The sequence below is a fragment of the Galendromus occidentalis genome, unplaced genomic scaffold (genome assembly GCF_000255335.2).
Source record: "Galendromus occidentalis unplaced genomic scaffold, Mocc_1.1 scf7180000076944, whole genome shotgun sequence".
NCBI lineage: Eukaryota > Metazoa > Arthropoda > Arachnida > Mesostigmata > Phytoseiidae > Galendromus > Galendromus occidentalis.
The window spans coordinates 332,522-354,798 of NW_003804933.1; the positions used below are offsets into that span (position 1 = coordinate 332,522).

The 22,277-nt window shown below is 51.9% G+C and overlaps 4 protein-coding genes across 4 annotated transcripts; 3 read left to right on the forward strand and 1 right to left on the reverse strand.

Annotated features, from left to right (window-relative positions):
* Positions 1–1,290: 1,290 nt before the first annotated feature.
* On the forward strand, positions 1,291–5,316 carry LOC100902826 (uncharacterized). Its single transcript, XM_029110640.1, has 8 exons — positions 1,291–2,050; positions 2,173–2,362; positions 2,477–2,690; positions 2,811–3,169; positions 3,305–3,506; positions 3,642–4,658; positions 4,747–4,891; positions 5,001–5,316. Exons 1-8 carry the CDS (start codon positions 1,291–1,293, stop codon positions 5,306–5,308), a joined length of 3,195 nt encoding a protein of 1,064 aa, XP_028966473.1. The 3' UTR covers positions 5,309–5,316.
* A 181-nt stretch (positions 5,317–5,497) lies between these two features.
* On the reverse strand, positions 5,498–6,911 carry RpL8 (ribosomal protein L8). Its single transcript, XM_003740392.2, has 3 exons — positions 6,859–6,911; positions 6,173–6,466; positions 5,498–6,028 (listed from the first exon to the last, which is right to left on the reverse strand). The coding sequence occupies exons 2-3, from the start codon at positions 6,461–6,463 to the stop codon at positions 5,546–5,548; spliced, it is 774 nt and encodes a 257-aa protein (XP_003740440.1). The 5' UTR covers positions 6,464–6,466; positions 6,859–6,911; the 3' UTR covers positions 5,498–5,545.
* A 556-nt stretch (positions 6,912–7,467) lies between these two features.
* mus201 (rad2 superfamily protein mus201) lies at positions 7,468–11,550 on the forward strand. Its single transcript, XM_029110641.1, has 4 exons — positions 7,468–7,555; positions 8,314–8,489; positions 8,632–8,765; positions 8,855–11,550. Exons 1-4 carry the CDS (start codon positions 7,468–7,470, stop codon positions 11,424–11,426), a joined length of 2,970 nt encoding a protein of 989 aa, XP_028966474.1. The 3' UTR covers positions 11,427–11,550.
* Positions 11,551–12,523: 973 nt separating this feature from the next.
* LOC100903113 (regulator of G-protein signaling 12) lies at positions 12,524–18,296 on the forward strand. The gene is made up of 10 exons (XM_029110652.1): positions 12,524–12,714; positions 13,249–13,320; positions 13,768–13,878; positions 13,985–14,059; positions 14,150–14,247; positions 14,821–14,944; positions 15,675–15,820; positions 15,931–16,012; positions 16,103–16,278; positions 16,416–18,296. The coding sequence occupies exons 2-10, from the start codon at positions 13,251–13,253 to the stop codon at positions 18,126–18,128; spliced, it is 2,595 nt and encodes an 864-aa protein (XP_028966485.1). The 5' UTR covers positions 12,524–12,714; positions 13,249–13,250; the 3' UTR covers positions 18,129–18,296.
* The last annotated feature ends 3,981 nt before the right edge of the window (positions 18,297–22,277 follow it).

The following is a 22,277-nucleotide window of genomic DNA, read 5'->3' on the forward strand; positions in this document are numbered from 1 at the left end:
AACTGGCGAGAGGGCTCACAGCACACCGACTCATATACAGCGTAATCGGATTGCCCCCGAGGAATTTACCCGATGGGCTCCGGAAAATTCAACGCTGCACGGCATTTTCTCCGGCATTCGGTAATGTATTGACACACCCGGTCTGAGGAGGGACGAGGGACCCTTCGATTCGGCGGTCTCTCCGCTCCCTTCAGGACAGGGCCCAAGAACTTCCAACGGAATCTGCGGAACTGACCAGCTCCCGTAGGAAGAAACGCTCCCTCCCGGTAAGTTTTGGGAACCACGACCACGATAGAGAGCCTCTCATTCAGAAGAAGAAGAGCCTATGAAGTTTGGCGCCATTCGATTTTCCAAGATGGCGGACGCCCGCTTGTTGTTGTTGCAGCAGGCCGCTCGTTGATAGTGTTGTGAGCTGTGGTGGTTGTAGGAATCCGATATTTCGGAAACGAAGAAACTCTGACGTAACTCCAACGTCTCCCTCAAGCTTTCCGGAGGCCTAAATCTCCCCATACGAAGGTACGTGCACTACGTCAACACCGACTCCCTAGCAGCGCAACCGCCGTCGTCGGGTATCGGAATCCCTTCTTAACGGACGGGGGGCGTCCGACTGTTAGAAAAAGCTTCTGAAACAAAACGAACGGAAAGTCGAACCTGCTGAGACGAATTCGGACTGTTAAACGGGAATTGCAGCGCGCTAAAGCACAACAAGACAGCAGAGATTTGATAAAGAGCTCTTCTTAGCAAATCATAGTTTTCATGCCACTTCGAATGTGTGAAACGGCGAGTCCCACAAGTGGGAATGCATGAGAAGTTTTCGATCTTCCTTCCCTATTGGGGGGGGAATTTCACCTCCAGCCGTTGTAGGAATCATATTCTCCCGAACAATAATCTTATTCGTCGTTTACCGATGAATATCAAGGAGCCACGCTTATGGAATGGCGTGTCGAATCACCTACGTGATGTAGTGTTTTTCGACGGCTTTATAGGGATACCTGCCAAGGTTACACGATGAATTGACCGTCGAATTATTGCTGTCTGATGATTCTCTACACATGTATCCGTCTATCCGGGAGGGGGAGGGGGGAGAGATCGAAGGGAATATGAGAGGGGGCGCGGATCGAAGGAGTATGCGCGGGGGAAATGCATAAATGCCAAAACCGCATCTGATTACTATCCATTCACGTATCTAGGTGCTCTCGAGTCAGCCTGGCAGTGCATGGTCGATATCATTGCGACTCGTGACCATGGCCTTGGAATGATAGTAATAACTTAACACTTTCGAACAGGCCCATGGAGACCGACACGGCGCACGGAGAATCGTCGGAAATCACCGCCGAGCAGCAGGAAGGCAAAGAAGAATTCTCGGCGGCTGTCAATCGCGGAGATGGAGACGGCGAAAACGAAGCCGAAGGCCAAGAAGATGAAGAGGCAGAGGACGAAGATGGTCAGGAGCAGGACGACGGTGCCACGCAGACTCTGTACGTCCAGCAGATGGATGACACCGATGAAGCGATCGACACAGAAAACACGCATATCATACACATAATACAAGATGAGAGCTACCAAGACGTCGATGGGGATGACATCTTCCTCGAGGAGGACGAGGCTGATGAAGACGAAGAACTGACCGAGGTGCAAGTGGTGGATGGTAAAATTGTTCACTACCTTCCCGTGAGCAACGCAAGTAAGCCTTTGCCCGCTCTCGACCAAACCCGCGTTTCGAAGAAGCACGGCTGTGGAGAGGAAGGATGCGAATCGGCTTTTCGGAACAAGAAGAATCTCGTTAGCCACTTGAGTTTCAACCACGACATCAAGCTGGCAACATTTTTCAAGCACTACACTTCGGTCACGCTGATGCTCTACGAATTCGAGAGAATTCAGCGGCACGCCAATTACCTCTTCGGCGCTGACTATAAGACGTACAATTCATGCACCAAGCAGCTACGCGTCATCTACGTCTGCGCCCATGACCGTATGCTCAGGAAAAACCGAAATCAGACCGGGCAGGTCTGCACGGCGTACATCGAATTCCACATAGATTACAGTTCAGGTTTGAATCAAGTCCGAGCCATGCATTCCCAGGGATCGAGGTGGAGCGGCTGAGACGTCAGCATGACGCCAGGTGAAGGTCTCGACTGTGCTCATGAGGAAAATGGTTGCTCCCGTTTGCAGGTGTCGGAACTCTATCAGGCTGTCTACAGCACTATAAGCACACAGGGTACCGAGACCTTTGCGAATATCAGTTCACGGCGGCGCCACCGGCCGATTACGTCCTCACATGTCCGATATGCGGCGATCAATTCACAGTTGAGACGGAGTTGCTTCAGCACGCCGCCGAAAAGCTCCATCATATCGCTCCTCGGTGAGTTTCTCTTCAGATACACATTTTTGAATTCACGGTCCGCAGATCAGAAACAGCCTCGAGAGACTCACGGACAGCACCCCAACAAATGGAGCATCGCTGATAATTTCACAGATTCATTCGCTTGTCGAAAAAGAAGGAGCTCGGGAACAGTTCCGGATGGGACAATGAAGTCATCACGACCCAAATCCGTTGCGACTTGTGCAGTTTCGAAACTCGAGACCGGAGCTATTACATGACACATCGAGTCAAAGCGCATCTCGGATCCGAGTACATCGATAAATATATCGCCAAGGATAGGGACGAGGCGAACTACATCTTCCGACAAGTATGGCGAATTTCCTCTACGGTGGTCAAGAAATAGGAATGAACGCTGGACCATGCTTTCTGTCAAAATTGAAGCGCTCGGTGGACTAATCACTTTCCGGAACTTTTTTTCTCTGTGTAGGCTCAGCAAGCTCTCAACACACGGTTTTTCCTTGCGAATAAACGGGTGAACGATTCCTCGATCATTTCGTACTCGTTTCGATGCAACTTCAATCGCAGGAGCCTGACATCTGTCTGCGTGTGCTCGTTCAAAATGCTCGAATTCCCTGGAGGGGATCGCTTTGAAATCGATATCGTGAAATTGCACAATCACGATGTTGCCGAGGCATGCGAGGAAGAGATCGACGACCTTCCACCGCCTCCTGAGCTTTTTAGCTGCGAGACGTGCGAAAAAGTCTTCCAAAACGACGCCATCCTCAGGGAACATATGAAGACCAACAAACACTACAGTCAGGCGGAATTGGACGCGAAAAAATCTGAGTGAGTCAACTATATTCATATACGTTATCTTTGTATATGGAATTATTTAAGCTAATGATTCAAGTTTCTTCTACGGAAGATGGAGCATCAGCGAGGGATCTGCTCATGTTTAGAGCGAAAATTTACTCTCTTCAGGCAGGCTCGCTCAAAGCAGTTCTTCTGTCCCGTTTGCGCGATCGGATTCACCAAGAAGATCTCACTACGGCAACATCAGAAGAATTTCAATCATGATTATGTCCCTGTGAGGATTCGACCTCCTTGCGGCAGCTCATCAACCCGAGCCCTCGAGGACTCCGATAAGGAAGCTCTGTCCGAGTCGAGACTCAACGTACAACAGGTGAGTAGAGCCAATTTTCATATCATTTATCGACTGCGTCTTCGCTCATCGTGAAGGAGGGACGTCGGATGAATCCCGTAGCGATTACGACGAGAAATTGAAGCGTTTCTCTCTTTGCAGTCGTCGTGCAGGGAGAAGAAGGTGATACAGCTGTTCCCGAACTTGTGTTATGACTGCAACCAAACGCTCCCGAACAAAGTGGAGCTCCTGAGGCACCTCGGACAAGAGCATGGTTATGAGGTGGACCTGTTCTCTAAAGAGTTTGTGAACATGGACCACGCCTGGAAGTTCTTCTACGAGATACAGATCCACAATAAAACACGCTACAAGCAGCATGGGAGCCAAAAAGTGGATGAGGACAACTTCAAAATCTATTACATCTGCAATCGGGAAGGAAAAGATAAGACTAAGAAAGTCAATCGACAAAGGTCACGGAGAAAGCCACCGAAAGACGTGAATCGCGCGTGCACCGCTCACTTCACCATTAGGAAAGACCAGAAGAAAATCATCTGCACCGGATCCACAACGCACTACGGTCACGAGATCGAGGAGGAATTCCTCATACGTGGGAAAATCCTACAGAAAGCCATGGAGATCATTCACAAGGTCGCTGACGAGGCTCCGGATGAAAGTCAAGTTCTGACGGCGTCCGACTTCCCCTATCATTCGGAGAAGAAAGTCCTGCTCAAAGCGAACAAGCCCTCGGAAATCCCGTGGACGCCTCCGTTTTCAGATACGTTCACAGTGACGCCCATCGACGCTACCAGTTACTACGTCGGCCCTACCAACAAACAAGCTCGGGTGGTCTCGCATAAGACTTCGACCGATGACTACTGTAGTATATGCACCTCAAAACCCACAATGATGAAGGACGGTCAATGTCCCCATATCTACCAATGCGACTGCGACTTCTATCTCGCGGGCTACCATAATTGCAAACATATAAACGTACTCGAGCTGTATCTCCATCAAGAAGCCACTCAAGACAACGTGCTTTACCTCACGGCGCCGTGCTCGGAAGAAGATCTTGACTGCCGGAGAAAAGCATGCAAAGTCGCTCAGCTCGGTGAAGACCTTGTGAAAATTCTCGAGAACCTCAACGCATCAGAAGAATCGACCAAACTGCTCACAGCGAAGATGAACGCAATGATGGTTCGTTATTTGAAGCGTGCTCGCTCTGGCCCTCCTCGCTCCTCCATCGGATCGCTAGTTCATTGAAAGACTGTTCTTTCTCTTACAGAAACTCCTGCAGACGACCGAGGTTGTTCCCGCCGAGCCTGGGACGGAAACCCCGCCCAACCCTGAAGTCGACGAGGTCTCGACTCTCGAGAATATACCAGAGCCCGAGGAACAGAATCCATCGCCGAAGGCGATCATGGTCAACGGTGAGTACGCTGGAAAATATCTTCCGACGCTATCCCACGCCTCCCGTGCAGCCCATGTCCTCGCTGCCTCCCGAGTTATTCCTTCGCTGAACCGAAACCATTATTTCAGCGGAGCCTGTGAAAATGGCAGCTCCGGCGCGGAGGACTATCGTTCTCAAAGCACCGGTCTCAACGACAACTCGTCAGATTACTCGGAAAAGCCTAGCTACTCTGGCTCCCGCCGAACAAGACAGTCCAACCGAAAGTCTACGCGCAGAGACGATCAGCGAAGAGAAAGATGCGCCGGAAGTTGACGCTGCCGAGAAAGACGAGGCGCACGCCCCCGACTCGAAGAGGAAACTCCCGTCGGACGACGAGCTCCAAGACAAACGGATTTCGAGGCGGCCAAAGAGACCCAATAGAAGATTCGAATATTAGAATCGATCATTATCGCTCGCTCGCTCGCCCGATACCATGGTCGTGTCGAGAGGAGCGCTCCCCATGAGTGCTATGCCATTGGAATTATTCTTCAATAGAGACGTTGCCGAATAAACACCGGATTGACCTGAGACCTGCGAATCCTCACCTCCCTCTGGGCATTCTATACAATTAGAAGTCTGTCTGATATTTTTTTCGACCTCAGAGTTTTTATTAACGTTGGGGTTAGCTCCGAGTTTAATCGTCCTTGGAGGTGATGACGCGAGTTCCCCTGACTCTTCCGGTTCTTCGGGCGGCGATGAGACCGACCTTCCTACCAGCAGGAGTATTCCTCTTGACAGTTGAGGCCTTACCGATGTGCTGGTGGTTACCTCCTCCGTGAGGATGCTCGACGGGGTTCATGCACACACCTCGGACCTTCGGCCAGCAGTTCCTCTTCGCCTTGTATTTGAAGTAGGCACGACCGGCCTTGAGGATGGGCTTCTCAATTCGACCGCCTCCGGCGATGATTCCAACCATGGCACGGTTGGCGGAGGGGATGACTTTCTTCGCTCCGGAGGGCAGCTTGACACGGGTTTTCTTCGTGTCAGGATTGTGAGCGATGATCGTTGCGTAGTTACCAGAGGCTCTGGCGAGACGTCCTCGGTCTCCGGACTTCTCTTCCAGATTGCAGACAACGGTACCTTCGGGCATGTTGCCGACAGGGAGCACATTGCCGACCTGGAACCGGAAAGATGAAGTCAGACTCGGGCTTCCCTCATATTTCTCGACGCGGGGTACCCTCGAAATATCGGCGATTCTGATCTCGATCGGACCATCCTGTAGTATCGACAGCCGTCCGCGGAGGAACACGCCGGAGCTCACCTGGAGTTGTGCTTTCCTCCCACAGTAAACGTACTGTCCTGTGTACATTCCTTCGCAGGCGAGGAAGAGTTCCTTGCGCTGCTTGTAGCGGTACGGATCACGGAAGAACACTCTGGCGAGAGGAGCACCTCGACCCGGGTCGTGAAGGATGTCCTTCACGATTCCCTTGATGTATCCATGCCGCTCGGCGAAATCGATCGACCTGAGTTTCGGCGCTCCCTTGCGGTGCTTGTTGTGGGAACGGAACACAGATCCCGCACCCTTTCTTTGAGAGCGGATGACACGTCCCATCGTCTGGAAAATTGAAGAGGAACTCAGTGATACGATCGAACGAGGACTCGGGCTCCGGCTTGTTGTGTTTTGACTGTTTGTCCGACCCTCGCTCACGGACTTCGAACCAGACAATCGACAACAGGAACACAGACTCGACGAAGTGCTGAAGTCGTAGCGAACCCTAGTTCCCGAAGCTCGAGTTCTGAACCCCGGAAAAGTCTGCGAAGCGCGAACGTCACGAGCACATTATCGAGCGTTGCCGCAGAAAACAACTCGAAAAAGCCCAACGAACGACGATGGTTCGAAAAGCTTTCACGGCAGAGAGCTCCGAACAAACACAGCGATTCCCTTCGGGTCTTATACACAGGATTTTATATATTTTTCTTCGAGATTTCATCGGATTTCAAACTTACATCGGTGCCTTACACCAGCACGACACCGAAGCCACACGAAAAAGGAAGATACCGAACCGGAAACGGGCGTCTGCGAACGAAATGCAGCAACACACAGAAGACGTCCCCGCCAAAATTCGAAACCGCCATCGAAGCTCGTGAAAAACTCCAATTGCACCGAGAATCACGCAGAGTTCCACGCGGTGCTCCACACGAGGGATAACGATGATTTTCTCGAAAGGAAAATCGGTATTCGAAGCCGATCTCTGCGTGTCGATTGCACGCACCCAAAAGCAGGTCGACCTTGTCAGCTGACAGAGCCGACTTAAGCCTAACACTGAAGCTCCGAGCTCGATTCTAAACCGAGACCGATACACTGCTCGGTGAGTGACCTTGGAGCGATCCCCCGAGCCGAGAACAACTCGGGGGAGTCTTCGCAGAGAGAGCACCGAGGCTTCTGGGGCGTTCGCCCCGATTGTTTACAGCGATGCTCTCTGGCGGCAATTCTGCTCTACAAGCGAATGTGTTGTGAAGAAGGAGGAGGTAGTCGGTGAAAGAGATTCGGCCAACATTGTTTTGTGCGTGCTTCCAGAAGCAGATTCTGTATCGTGACCAGTTGGGAATGCCAGAATGGGAGTCGTCGGCTTGTGGCAGCTGTTGGATCCAACGGGGAAACCAATTAGATTGGAGACACTCGAAGGAAAAGTTCTTGCCATCGGTAAGTGTCGCGTGGCTGCGAAGTGCGCGCCCAATGTTCAGCCCGGTTCTCCGTTTCCGAATACACGCCAGGAAGGTCGGAGAATGTTTCCGCATCCGATAGGAAATGCCTTGAATCGACATCGCGGGAAGGCTCCCGGGTCGAGCTTGAGTTTTTCTCCTGTATTCCTTGCATTCGACGCTATTGCGTCGTTGGCCAGATGGTGTCAAGCGGGTGCCGCCATCACGCACGGTAGAAGCTTTGCTTCCCGGATACCGAAATACGAATCCTGAGCTGAGGATTTCTCATCCACTCTTTTTTATGTCTCCGATATTGACCTGGGTCTTTCCGCGAAAAACCCACCGTTCATGAGAAACGGAACCCGGTGGTATAGAGCGCCGCGAAAATGCCGTGCGAGATCGGGGCTCTGCCGACCGAATGGAACAACTCTCCGGGGCGAAATCCTGGTCTTCCTGGGAATTCAAGCAGAACACGCTCGCGGTGGATCGAGTAGCTCTAATTATTCTGCGTCGATTTGAGGTGGAATCCTCCCAGTCTCGCCTCCTCCACCGTGAATTGTCGATTTGGTCCGATCCTTGCCGAATGAGCGTGTGGAGTACCTAGATCTCTCCGCCAATATTTCCGCGTTCCTGTTTCGTTCGTGTTTCGTTTGATCGAAGGAGGGCAAATTCGGACTTTGGCGATTTATTCTCGAACATTCTGTTCTTGAAAAACGGGGACTCCTCGCGCAAAGTGAGTAATCATGCATCAATTTCCAGATATCAGCATTTGGTTGAACCAGCTCATCAAGGGATACCGCACGTCCGGTGGCGCGGGTGTCGACAATGCTCATCTAGTGGGTCTCTTCCAGAGAGTTTGCAAATTGCTCCACTACAAAATCAAGCCCGTATTCGTTTTCGACGGTGAAGCTCCCGCGCTAAAATATCAAACCCTTGTGAGTATCTTGATAAGATACGGATTAGAAGAGAAATCATTCCAAGTTCACCTAGTCTGTCAAGCACAACACGGAAGAATCAGCTCTTCCGGCCGATTTTTGAGTACGATCCAAACTCATAAGGGTTTAATGTTCCTTTAAGGCTTCGAGGAAACGCCGTCGTGAAGATGGGAACGAAGCCATCCGTAAAGCTACGCAGAGAATGCTCCATACCTACGTCGAGCAGAAACTACTCGGCGAAGCCAATCCAAAACTGCCGAAACTCAAACCATCGCGGTGAGTGAAATATCTACGTAACGGACGGAGCTACGATTGATGGGCGGGCTCCTGATCGCATCCTTCAACTTGTTCTCATCCTGTTCCAGACGAGATCAAGAGAACGAGAGCTTGTTCAAGCTCCCACCAGGATCGATGCTCATCAAAGATGAATCTGACGATTCTATGTCAGACGTCGACGTTTCCTACAATGCCGACCTCGCCAACATCAAAGTGGATTCCGAAGAGTTCAAAACCTTGCCATCCGAACTTCAGCATGAATTCTTGGTCGCCCTGAAGGAACAAGCAAAGAGAGGATCTCGGCCGGTCGATGAATTACCCGTCGATCGGGATGATTTTTCAAGTTTTCAAATGGACCAAATACTTAAGAAAAATAGACTGCAGCTGAGGATCCAAGAGGTGCGGAAGGAAATGAATGACGGACTCCTCCGGATGGCCTCGGACGCCGACGTGCAATTGTTACTGAAAATCACACCAGCCAAATACGATTTCGAGAAGCGAGAGCCGAAAGCAGAAAACGGAGACGACGACGAAGAGTCTCCGGTGAAGAAACCGAAGTTAGAACCTACTCAATCCGAAGACGCGAAGATCGTCGAACGAGACGAGGGCAAACGCGTAGAGAATTTCCTCGTGTCACAGTGGCTGGAAGGTGCTCAGCGAGGAGAGGAGACCAACGAAACACTCAAGAAAGCGGTGGAGCTCGTCCACGACGAGCCCGGGATGATAACCGATTCCGAGGCGAGCTCCGATGAAGAACGGCCGAATAACGTTCGCAAGAGACTGCCCTCAACAGGTGGCAAAGTTAGCGCAGAAGAAGCCATGCGTCAGCTCGAGCCTAGTAGTCCCGCTGGCGGAGCCATGGGCCAAACGAAGGACGACAGTCTCGCGAGCGACGGCTTGTCGCTCGACGTAGGTCACGGCAGCATAGTGAGCGCAAGTACGACGAGAGTTATGCAGCCCGACGAACGATTCGACGAGGGCTCGGAAACGAAGAAAACTTCCGAAGACGATGACGCTCCATGTCCTCCCGAAGGCCAGTTCGAGGACTCGGCGGACCAGAGCTGCAACACCGACGTACTGAACGCAGATCTCGAAGTGTCGGAGACTGGCAACTCGGTGTTCAAAACGGAAGAAGCGGTCGAACGCTCGAAGAGTCTTGAGGAGGAAACGTCGGCTCAGAGCTCGGAGAGCTGCAAGTTGACCGAAGTAACCGGTACACCTGTTCTCAAAGAGGTCTCCTTCATGGGAACGACGCAGAGCTCGCTCAATTCGAACGACGACATCGTCCTTCCACAGAACCTTAGTCGCTACGCCAGCAAGGAGCCGAGCAGGTGCAACTCGAATTCCATGGGCTTCGTGCCGGCCTCCGCCCCGTCCCTCACAGACAATCCGACTGACTTCCATCAGGCTCTCGAAATAATTAAGGAGCAAGAGAGAAGGCAGAGCGAATGTCTTGAGGACAAGGATGCTGCGAACCTGCATTTGATCAACGGCGATTCCCCTATACCGATCGCCGAAATAAAATCCGAGCCGCTCAGCGACGAAGACGAATATTCTTCGGCGAGTCTTCCGGTGGACGCAGCCGTCAAGGAAGAAGAAGAAGACGACGACGACGATGACGACGACGCCGAGAAGGCTGAGACGAATAACAACATCGACGTCAAAAGCATCGGAAGTCAGAGCACCTCCAGACTCAACAACGGCGTCGACAGCATGAAAGCTCGACCCGCAACGAGCACCATGTCCACGGAACAGATCGAAGCCAGGAGGGAACAACTCCAAGTCCAGAACACGGCTCTGCAGAACGAAATCAACCGAATCCAGCGGCAGACGAGCGAAATCACGGCGTCCATGGCCGAAGATTGCGAGGAGCTGCTGAAAATGTTCGGCATACCCGTGGTCCGAGCCCCGCGAGAAGCCGAAGCCCAATGCGCGGCCCTCGAACAAGCCGGACTCGTTCAGGGTGTAGTCACGGACGATTCCGATATCTTTCTATTCGGTGGAAACGTCGTGTACAAGAATTTATTTTCACAAGATCATCAGTGCGAAATGTACGCTGCAAAAACAATTGAATCGAACCTCAAATTGAGCCGAGAGGACCTGATCGGTTTCGCAATGCTGACCGGAAGTGATTACACGAACGGCATCGAGAACGTCGGTCCGGTCATGGCATGCGAGATCATCGCCGAGTTCCGGAGCGGGAAGAGCGTCCTCAAAACTCTGACCGAGTTCAAGAAGTGGTGGTCGCTCGCGCAGCGTGGGGCGGCCCTTCCGAAAAACTCGATCCGCACGCGTTTCATCAAACTCGTGCTCGACGACCGCTTTCCCAGCGAGGCTGTCCATAGCGCCTACTGCCATCCTACAGTCGAGCGAGTGAAAGAGAAGTTTTCGTGGTCGCGACCCAATCTGGATTTGCTCCGCGGTTTCACCGCGAAAAAATTCAACTGGCCGCAAGACAAAACCGACGGCTACCTCTTACCGATCCTGAAGAGGTACGAAGACAAATCTTCTCAGTCTAGAATCGATCGTTTCCTCTTGCCACAGCCTCAGAAACGCGAGAATTTATTCCCAAGTAAACGCATGAAAGCAGCCGTTAGCAAATTGAAACTCCTTCCGGAGAGAGAAGCCAACTTGTCCGAAAGTAGTTCGGACAGCGAATGAGTGATTTTTGTTTCTGTTTGAGAGATCGAACGCAAAATCCACCGCGAATGAACTGTGTCATAGCCGCCCTCGTCTGTCGATCTTCCAAAGGTTTCTGTTGGGATGTAGGATTCCGTCGCTCTCCGTCTTGGATCCAGGGCTCACCTACTTCATTCGTCCGCTAACGTACGGGCTACGGGCTTTCGATCATCGACCTGTTCATTGCGTGGATTCATTATCATGTCAGGCACGCGTGAGGCATCGCTTAGGTCGGCGACTAATAAAGAATGACGGTCTCGTGTCTCTAAGTGACAGAGACATGTGAACCTGAGCTCTCGCAGAGAGGGCAGCCAAGTTCATCTGGACACGACTGACTTCAATTGACCGGATCAGACATTGAAAATTCGACATTGTTAGTGATGATTCATTGAGTGTTTTGTATACAATATGGTCGCGCATCGCAAGTCGTCAACGGCTTCGTGTACATATTTGCGCAGCAATCGAACGACGTTTGCACATACTTTCCGCAAAAATCTCTTTACCAAGAGATAGTCCCAAATATAAATTATTGATTGATATTTATTTGCACGAACTTTCGTCCTCTCTTGCTCAAATGCGCTATACGTATATAATGAGTAATAATGTAGCGAAGCACGCTGAGCACCCACGAATCGAGCTCACTCAGATAAGCCACTTTAGATAAGACCGAATGCGATGACGGAAGCGGACGGTCGTCGAGAGAAACACTCCAATCAACGAAGCAACTCTAATTATTCAATTGAATCGACGTCAATGAACCAAAGGGTGGTAGTCCACGCCGCGGTATGACGGCCATATGTACTCAGTCAGTCTGGCAGATGCGCATGTGGAAAATGCTTCGGCGATGAGCCGTAACCCGATGGATCAGGACGGTCCATTCCGGGAGGAGCCAACCGACCTCCGTGCAACGACGATACTGCCGCAGAATCGATCGATCGATCGAGATGGGGACGATCGCCTTGAGTTCGCTCGAATTCAGCAAGCCAGGAGGGTACCGTCGCACTTCATGGAAGGTGCTGGCCTCTTCGTTCCTGCAGTGAAGAATCACTTCATCATCCCGAAGGGGGGAGAAGAGCGAGCCACCACCACCAATGCTACTGCTGTTCCATCTATCGGCAGAAACTTGTTTTGGAATTCAACTGGATTCGAGGGCGCTGCTTGTGTTTGAAAAAAATTGAACAATCGTGTTCCTAGGTGATATGGTGAGCCCCAGCGCTGTGTTATTCCATCGGATATCGACATTTGGATGCTTTCTTGACTAAAAAATCCGGTAAGTTTCGTGAGGACTTGTTGCTGTTGTCAAAGTTTCACTTTTCGCTGCCAGCCATTGCCAAGTTGGGGCAAGGGACCCCGACCGAGCGCCGCTGGTGTTCGAAGGTCCGTGCGATAATTTTCTCTCACTTTGAACTCGGACAATCTGGAATCTGCTTCTCTGGATGAGTTCTCGGCTCTTGGGATAAAATTGCGAGTTTCCCAACGGAGGAGCGGAATATGACAGATTCTCTTCGGCACTCTCCGCCGGAACAGTACGCAGGTACCGAGGATTCCCGCGTCAATTTTTTTCAAGGGTCAGAAGCTCCTCAAAAAGTTTTCTAATGAGCTCGACAGCGCAGCCCACATATACTTCGGATCGTCCGAGCGCTCAGCGGCGAAGCGTTCTGTCAGCCGCGGTTATCATTCGGATGAATGGCCCAATTTCTCATGTCATTAGCTGTTCATATTTCCCGAAGCCGAAAAAGATGTCCTCCCCCTTCTCTAGATGGTTCGGTCCCTGAATTTCATTCAAGCCAAGATTTTCTCGCAGGAATGGACAGAATGGCAATCCGCAACATCCACGTGAATCGCGGGCCCTCGGGTTTCGGGATCACGCTTTCAGGTATGTGTACTCTAGAGTTTGAGTCAAGACTATTAGGCATCCCGCTTGTCTGTCGCTTCCTCGAAGAAATCTAAACAAACTGCTCTCACGACCTTAGTCGTTCTCTTTGCGGTTCATGAGGCTGGATGGACCATCCTGCGTAGTCGAAAGTTGAGCAGTCGATTCATCGACCGCTCTGAAGACAAACGGGAAGTCAGCACGACCATATCTGAGGAGTTGAAGGAGGATCTTTAGGAAATTCACCTGTCGGAGTCGACTTAAAAATAGCGATCATTCACTATTGCTGATGGGTGATGACGTCAAGCAGTCGCTGAGAATAGTAATCGCGGAAGTGACATAACAGTTCTTCGGACGTAGCAGCGCGTCAGAGAGCGGATGAATCGGGCTCGGAGAGTTCCGCCGATTCGATGGAGTATTCAAATGTGTCAACCTCCGTGCCGATTTCAGGACAAAACCCCTGCGTCCTCAGTAATGTCCACGCGTCGAGTGGGGCCCACCAAGCAGGTCTTCGCCATGGGGACCGTCTCTACAAAGTCAACGGTATTCCTGTAGATCAAGGTTGGTCACCGCATTCGATTTCCCAGGTTCCACCCAAATCTTCTAAGCCGAACAGTGGCTCGTAAGATGATTTCCTGAGAATGAGTGCCTCGATTTTGATTTCCAGTCCCCCATGACGAAGTGGTCGGTCTAATCGCGAAGAGTGGACCATCTCTGACGCTTTCGATTGTTCCTGGGAATCGTAAGTATCAACATGGACAACAGAACAGTGATCGCCTCGCAGGCTTCTCGATTTCCTGTGTCTGAAGCAACTTGTGGTTTTCTCTGCTAGCCGCGATTGGAATGCCCGCGAATCCGAGCTCGAGCGAAGAAGACGAGGATTTCATACAGAATCGGGCTCATTACATTGTTGAGCAAATGCAGAATAAGGTTAGTGTCAATCTGCATGACAGCAGAAGAAACTCTGGGGTTGAGGAGGGTGATCATATCGGTCCCGAAAAATTTCCGTATGACATACGAGAGACCAGAACTCGAGCTCGATCTAGTGACAATCGTCGCTCTATCGAATACTTTATTTGCTCAGGCAGAACGTTCTTTCGGCCTGAGTATGAATGATTTCCTCTCAAACCATGCTGATGGTGCCCCCGCAGGGTAATTTCTCTAGTTGAAGTTGCTCAGAGGAGCGATATTTTCCCTGTTCTGGCTGACGGCGACTTTTGCGATCTCGCTGAGACTCTCGTGAGGTCTCTCCGATCGGCCCGACAAGCAACCGATGGTCCCCCCGAAATTCGCTCCCGGATGTCTGATAGCTCAAACCTTCCCTTCATCGTCGATTTCATGTTGAATATGTCTCGGCGTACCATTCCCTCCTGAGCTGAAAAGTCGATCTTAACGGATCTTTCCCATGATTTCTGATTCTTCTCTCGTATTTGCTGTTGTCGTGAAATGTCTTCTTCGGAAGGTCTAATCCGTCTTTTTACCACTCCTACTGCGACTGCGCAGCGTCTCCTCGGCGAACCTGAAGGAACAAACTCGAGTGCGGAGTTGGTGAACATCCTCTTCAACCGGAATCGACCTTCGTATGCTTCAGGCTGCCATCAGCATCGCTCAGCACTCGGTGAGTTCAGCTGGAGATCTCTCATCGATGTTTATGTTTGTGTAAAGAAAAATGAGTCTCCGAACGTAGGCTTCGGAACGCTCACGACAGTGGTATCCTCATTCGCTGGAACGGCTTCAGCGGGCTTCTTCAGGATATTCCTTCTCGTGGAAGTTTGTCACGCAAAGAGCTCTCTCGGAAGTTTACCCTTTAGTGCTGCTCGAAGTCTAAGTAAGAGTAAGTCGTGACGATGGAACCATTCGTTTCGATGAGGGTAGTGAAGACGACGGCGCGGCGTAGCTGACGACGTCGGTCGCGTTCTGTCAACAGCGAGATCGACGACCATCGCGTAGACAATCCATCGCGAATTAGCTAAATAAATCTCTCGCTCTGGTAGAGACAGCTGTTGGCGCTCTCGGATGCGGGTGCCACGGCTCCGTCTCTGCACCCGTTTGCACATTGCCGTGAGGCGTGACATGGCGTGGAAGTGGATTCATTCAAGTTTGGTAATTGATGCCGACTGCTATCCCAAGAGCGCGTTCCGAATGCTCTTCGGGCCGCTCATGTTTCCTCGAGACAGGCTTGATTGGAGAATGGGTTTTGTTTCTCGGTGAAATCCTATCTCAAGATAGCCACAGCGATCCCGTGTTGTCAGTTGGAACAGGCAACGGCGTGACGTGGGGGAGTCCGGCGTGGGCTCTCATCGTATTGAATGAAAGTCCGCATTCGAAAGAAGTCATCCTGAGAATGACCCTTCTAGGTCTCGCCGACGCTGTGGGACATCTCCGTGTGGTGGTTTCCTACCTCGGCAGTGTTTCTTGCTCAACTGAGGAATGGGCTCAAGCGCTCTTAGGACGTGCCATCGCTCAATTGAAGGACCAGCAACGTGTTCTGGTTGCGATGCAGGTAAGCTGACTGTCGTCCGGACATGGAAAAAAGAGAACGCCCGGTATGGACCAAAACAATGGTTTGTAGTAATCGAGATCAGAATCATTGACCATGTGATTTCCTCTCAGGTGACCGGAGACGCTCTGGTCCTGACGAATCATAGAGGCACCGCCGTCGCGAGGTTCACTCAAGAAAGAATCGTTTTTTACGGTAAGTCCCATGTATCCGCGACTTATTAAATAGCGAGTCGCACGATCCCCGAAAGAACTCCCGAACTAAATCGTTCCCGTACTCTTGCAGGGATGGACGAGGTGGACAAATCGTATTTCGGCGTGGTCACACGTCAAAGCACACGACAGATTTCTGCTCACGTTTTTGTGGCCGACTCTCGTCTGGTTCCGCATTCGAGTCATGCGAGGCGAGCGAGAACCTTCAAGATCGCTTGTCAGAGAGATCCCAAGAGCAACACCTGCAAGGTGAATATGAACTTTTCATCATTCAATTAATGAAATAATTCGAACGAATGAGATGATAATAATCAGCCCATTCGAGGGATGAGAGCCAAATCGAAGGAATAGAATATCCCTGACCGATGCCGTCGCTCACTCTGCAGGAATTCCCGTCTACTGCGCATCCAATAATGATGGCGTTGGCGAAGATCAGAGCGTGTCCGGTTCCAACCGCTCCGAGGAGCCTTTATGATTCAGACTCCGGATTCCGTGATGACTCGTTAGAAAGATCGATCAATAGCGGACAGCTCGGGAAACAGCTACTTGGCTCGTCCTTGGAAGAAGTGAGCGCCGGATTGCGCGATCTGCTCGTATTGGAAAAATCGCCGAGCAAAACCAGCGAGAGTCAGGTGTCGCTCGATTCATTAGACGCTGTTCATCACTACAAGCACAGTCCGAAAGTCTACGCGCTACGGAAACAGCACTCATTGGACGCACTCGATTCGCCGCAGCTCAACTACGCGAACCATCGACGTCAGCACAGCGGGTTGAGCGCTCAAGAACCGCTCCAGAGTCAGCCTTCCGTGGTCTCGTGGACCGAGTCGCTCGACGCGGTGTTGAACCATCCTGACGGCATTTTGATCTTCGCAAAGTTTCTCAAGAAAGAATTCGCGCAGGAGAACATATTTTTTTGGACAGCGTGCGAAAAGTATCGACACGAGAACAGTCAAACTCAACGAAAGGCTATAGCGAAGGAAATTTTCGACAAGCACCTGAAAGAAGACTCAGTCGAACCGGTCAATATCGATTCCGTGACTCTGCGGAACATTTCGAGTCAAGTGGCCGCCGGCTCGGCTCCGAGGGACATGTTCGTCGCCGCTCAGGACCACATATACAATCTCATGCGCATGGACTGTTATCCGAGGTTTTTGAAGTCGGAACTCTATCAGCAATGTCTGATCAAGGCCGTCAACGGCGAGCCGCTCCTCATATCCCCAATGAAACCGGATCCACCAGAGCCAGTTGCGAGCGATCTAACACTCCATAAGACCGTGACCGTATCGTCTTCACAGGAAATTACCGCCAGTAGAACGAACGTATCTACGTCATCGACCTCGTCCGTGTCGACCAGCGGCGGCAGTATAGCCAAAGCCAGACGCTCCCTATTTCCTCACGTGAAGAAGTTGACTCGCAAGAAAAAAGACGACGAGAAGAAAGACGAGAACCTCTTGAAAAATACAATCAGGATCGTAACACCGAACGGTGAGAGCAAACAGGTGCCCGTCTCGGGAACGGAGGCACTCGCCGCGATCATCTCGGAAGTTCTGCAGAAAAGCACCGGTTCGGGAACTTCCCTCGTCGATGTGTTCGTAGCTCAGAGTCAGCAGCCCGTGGATCTGAATACACCGGTCGCCCAGCTGCTGAAAGAGACCATAACCATAGAGCCGAGGGTCGCGTTTCTCGTCGCACTACCTTCTGGGACGATTTTGGGCGTAAAATGCGCTCTCACTGCCCCGCTGAAGAGCGTCATCCAGAACGTTTCCATTCGATACGGCCTCGATGCCGGCCAGATGGCGTGTCGACTCGATAACTCAACGAAGCTCTTGGATCCTCAGACTCCATGTGGTCAGTTGGACGGGAAGCAGTTAGTTTTGACCGCGAAAACTCATCGCTTCACCGGTCCAGTCAGTCCCTGGTATGGCCGAGGTCAGGACATCAAGGCATTTCTCGGTCAGGTTCAATCGGGCGCCGTGATATTCGACGAATGCGGCTTCGCGCTCTTCTCGTTGGGGGCACCACCACTGCCCCCGAAACCTATAAAATTCCAGCGGGGCAATCATCCACTCGAGAACGTCTGCAACATATCATTTGTGTGAAATACTTCGACTAGAAACTAGGAAACAAAGTATCATTGTGTCAAGCGAATGCCGTTGAAGGAGGCGACTTCTCCGAGCACACGACCATTCTCTTATGAATCTCTGAATTTTTCTCGACGTATGTACAGATCGCGGTGTATCTTCTATGTAAAATGTACAGCTTACAGGACGTTTGTAATTAAACTTAATATAAGGCAGACGATACAAGAACATATATTGTGTTTTCGTTCAGTCATGTTTTCGTTCATTGCTTTTTTTATTTTTCCTGGAATGGACCGCTCCGAGAGAGAATCCCACGGCGCCCGGTACGCTACGAAGTCCGGATTCGGGTCGTCGAGGGATCATATCCGAAGTCGACGGTGACGCATGGTTCATCAGGCGACTCTCGCGCGCTTTCTCCAAATTAGCCTTCATCGCTCTCATGGGAGATGATGCGACCCATGCCGCCAGCGAGCAGAGTAGATACCCTCTCGCACATGAATAAAAGGAACAATTATCATTGTGGTCGCAAAAAGCGGCAAAATATGATTTTGCGGAAACCGTATGCCGACGCAGCTGGCCCTCAAGAGACCAATCGGTCCGTGTCGTCGTATCTCGCTTTTCGTTCGTTGCAGGCACGCCGAGTACGAATGGGCGGCCGACTCGTTGAGTGATTTCCGTAAGCTATTTCATCCTGCCCGTTCCCGTCTTGACAGCGGTCAGCATATGCTAATGCGTTCTCTCTGGCTCTTTGGCTGAATTTTCGCACTTCACATCGCGGCATGGATTCGCATTCCGCTGGCTGCGTGCCCGGTTGGTCCTCGTTGCGTTTTACTACCGATCATCGCGGACTGGGGGCTGCTTGCGAAGCAACAGAAGAGAAGCGGAGCTCCAACTGAATCCCTTTTAGTTGAGCGGAGACCAGAGTCCCGTTATACGAGCCCAGCGATTCCTTGCACCGATGGTGGGGGGAGTGAGTACGGGTCGACGTTCGCTGGCGAGCTGACCGCCGCTTGCCAAAAGAATTTCTTATGATCCTAGCAGGATCTCGGACCCCGCGCTCGCTGCGAGCCCTCCACCGAGTGTCCTCTTTTAGGTTTTCCTCCTCGTCTTTTTCCTTTTCTCTCCTGAAATCGGAGAACAGTTCGTTGGGAGAGACTTCATCCTTTTGATACGCTGACACAGGAGCGTACGGGAGCCGGGTGCGCGCGAGAGGACCGGGATGCGTTGCGGCGGACTCAAAGTCGAATCTCCTCAACCCGATTCCGTCCGTCTGACGCTCCTCGGTCATCCGATGAAAACAAGAGATTGCTCGCGCCGCCCTCGCAGTTTCCTCCCGGAGCCACTTTTTCGTATCGCGGCGGAAACATCGCTGTCGACCGCGGCCCGGAGCGACCCTTGATTCTCATTCTGTAGCGTCCTCCGAGTAAACACGACGAGAACTTCCTTACGGGATCGCCGATGCTGGCCCGCATCGGCTCCGAACCGAACCGAGCGCCGACTCGGGAAAAAGAGTTGTCTGGCAGCCCATCCGCCAGTCTTTCCGCCGGCGCGTCCACCGAATCGCTCAGTCGGCCGTCGGTCGCCCGCATCGACGACTTGTCGCAGTCCGTTTCGTCGTTGTCGACGTCGTCGTCTCCTGGATCAAACAACCCGCTAAGATCAAAGAATTCTCGGGCCGTCGTCCTTTGGCATGCTCGTCTCTTTCGTCTCGTCCACGACGATTCCATCTCGCTTGTGGCCGGCCGAGTCGTACTGCACGACGTACCGCAGCGCTACAAACGTCACGATATCGAGTTACCACCAGTGGGCATCGCTGTTTGCGGCCGAATCGGCTTCTCCTTTTCCCTTGTCGCAATTCGTAGTTGCGTGTAGGTACTAACGCGACGAGTGCAGAGCATCCGAGATTCGCTGCGGCATCGAGTTTATGTCCAAACAAGATTCCGGTGCTCCACTAATTCGGGGCTGACCCGGGACTCTCCAGAGATTCCGATCACGTCGACGGCCGAGTTCTACGAATCGATCGACTGAGGACCGACACTTCCAATCGGGGAGCTCATCCTTTGTTTCTTCGTACAGATATGTTGTTTATTGGTGGCGGGGTGAATCGTCGTAAATCGCGAACCTGACGCGTGACGCAGGCCCCAAGACCTCCTTCGAGGCGAAATTCGCGAATGCAGGAGAACGCGACGCGGATCATCTGTAAGAGAACGAGGAGGTTGTGAATGGAGAGCGGAGTTGGCCTATGCCGCGATTGTTTTTCTTTTACTTTCCTGCGCGCCGGGTATCATAAGGATCGGCGCGCCTGCGTACAATCGTCATATAACCATAATCGTAAGGAAATCGCGGCCACCCGACGTGTCGTCACCCTGACTGTCGCTCGGTCGGTCGGCCGGCAAGCCTGAGTTTCTCGCAGCCCCGCCGCTCGCTCAGCCGCTTTTCTCTTTATTTGTCAACCCAGTAAAGCTCGTTGCATGGGGATTTTGTTGGCGAACGCCGACAGAGGGGAGCGCGCGCGAAGCTTGCGTCAATTTATGACACGGAGCGAAGAGCTAAACAGACGTGGGCCTGAGAAGAAGATAAGACCCACAGAGAGTTTGGCCAAGCGAAATCTCACCCATGGAGTATGCGGGATGGGCGATCCTCTCCGACGGCCGAGGAGGACCGGACAGTCCTCGCCCATGACCGAAACGCGCCCTGAGTGAGTGCACGCACAAGTTTCAATAGCGTGGGTCCGACTTGCTCCGTCCACACTCATCCCGGCTCAAAGTTGGCTCGCCAAGCTGCTCGTTGGACTCGTTTGAACAGCGGCACGCTCTGCCTGGTGAGTCCGCCGTCCCTGCTCACCTCAATCGGCCGTCCAACTGTTTAGACGAGGCAAGCTCATCGCTCCTGCTCGGAGCGATTGCAAGCAGCTGCTGTGGCGACCTGGCAAGAAAAAGAAGCCCCACGTCATCTCGCTCACCTCATTTTCCTCTTCCGGCTCTCCAGTCCGGCTCTCTAGTCCTGCCCAGAGGCGCCTCCTCTCCATCGCTCAGCTGGAGGGGCTACCGGTGGTCAGCACAAAAGAAACAAATTGAAGATGAGTGGTCCTTGGCCGACGCGTTGCTAGGGATTCGGTCGGACTGACTGCTTACTGTTTCTCTCTCCTTTGTCTTCTTACTCCCGAGCGGAAAACGCAAGCGAAGGATAAACACCGAAATGAGAGATGAAGTGAGAGTTATCAACGAGAGGAAAACCTTCGGCTTGCTTTGGTGGCAGCATCAATTGGAGAAGTTGTCGAAACTGGGCGTCTTTGCCCGGAGCTGCGGCTTCCTGAGAGATTCCAAGGGAATTCCGGGAGAACTTCGAATCCTAATGACCGATCAGCCTTCATGGGGTTGGCGTTTTCTGCGAGAAAACTGATTCCCAATTGAGCGATGCCGGGCTTCGGTGAGCTAGCGCCGATCGGATTGTCGTCCTACGTTGAGACATCGCGAGCTCGCATCGCTTCCGCGGGAAGCGAGGGGCGAATGCGGGGTGGGGGAGCAGACAATGTGATAAAAGCTTGCTCGGGCCAGCGGAAAAGACGGCAGAGTGACTCACTGAGTGAGAGACGGAAGAATACACTCATGCATTGCAAATATTAAGCACCGTATCAGATCGATTCGCTACCATACGACTGCTCGATAGACGACGACGACGACATGTACGGATATATCTCGTATGAGGAATTGGACGAGGGCCAAGCTCCGATCTCTTATCTGTTGGGATACTATGCTGCCTCCGCGCTCAACAATGCACGAGTCACATTGCGACTGAAAAATGATAGGAAACATTCACGTGCGTAACTGAAATCGAGCTCGAATGGGCGTACTCACTCACAGTGAATCAGTTCTCTCTCTCAGCTCAGCTGAAAGGTCTTGATGATTTTTTCGTTTCGTCCGTCTCCTTGTCGGTGGGAAACACCATCACTTTTGCGACTATGCAATTCCATCATTGACAGGGCACAATTGCACCAATCTCAAAAGTGGGATATTATTTCGCTTTCGTGATCAGCGTAACCACCATTCCAGAGTCTGGGGAGCTCCTGGGATCAGTCTTCCGGCGGAATTTCGAGAGCTCCTCGAACGGCCCCTCATGGAACTGGTTCTGAAATCCCGAGTCGAGGCGAAATATTTCGCCGGTATA

Coding starts and splice junctions, on each gene's coding strand:
- LOC100902826 (XM_029110640.1), top strand. CDS start 1,291: ATGGAGACCGACACGGCGCACGGAGAATCGTCGGAAATCACCGCCGAG. Junction 2,691..2,810: donor CGAACTACATCTTCCGACAA/GTATGGCGAATT, acceptor TTCTCTGTGTAG/GCTCAGCAAGCTCTCAACAC. Junction 4,659..4,746: donor CGAAGATGAACGCAATGATG/GTTCGTTATTTG, acceptor TTTCTCTTACAG/AAACTCCTGCAGACGACCGA.
- RpL8 (XM_003740392.2), bottom strand. CDS start 6,463: ATGGGACGTGTCATCCGCTCTCAAAGAAAGGGTGCGGGATCTGTGTTC. Junction 6,029..6,172: donor GGAGGAAAGCACAACTCCAG/GTGAGCTCCGGC, acceptor TTCCGGTTCCAG/GTCGGCAATGTGCTCCCTGT.
- mus201 (XM_029110641.1), top strand. CDS start 7,468: ATGGGAGTCGTCGGCTTGTGGCAGCTGTTGGATCCAACGGGGAAACCA. Junction 7,556..8,313: donor AGGAAAAGTTCTTGCCATCG/GTAAGTGTCGCG, acceptor ATCAATTTCCAG/ATATCAGCATTTGGTTGAAC. Junction 8,490..8,631: donor CGCTAAAATATCAAACCCTT/GTGAGTATCTTG, acceptor TGTTCCTTTAAG/GCTTCGAGGAAACGCCGTCG.
- LOC100903113 (XM_029110652.1), top strand. CDS start 13,251: ATGGACAGAATGGCAATCCGCAACATCCACGTGAATCGCGGGCCCTCG. Junction 14,248..14,820: donor TTGAGCAAATGCAGAATAAG/GTTAGTGTCAAT, acceptor GCGACTGCGCAG/CGTCTCCTCGGCGAACCTGA. Junction 14,945..15,674: donor CTCAGCACTCGGTGAGTTCA/GCTGGAGATCTC, acceptor TGACCCTTCTAG/GTCTCGCCGACGCTGTGGGA.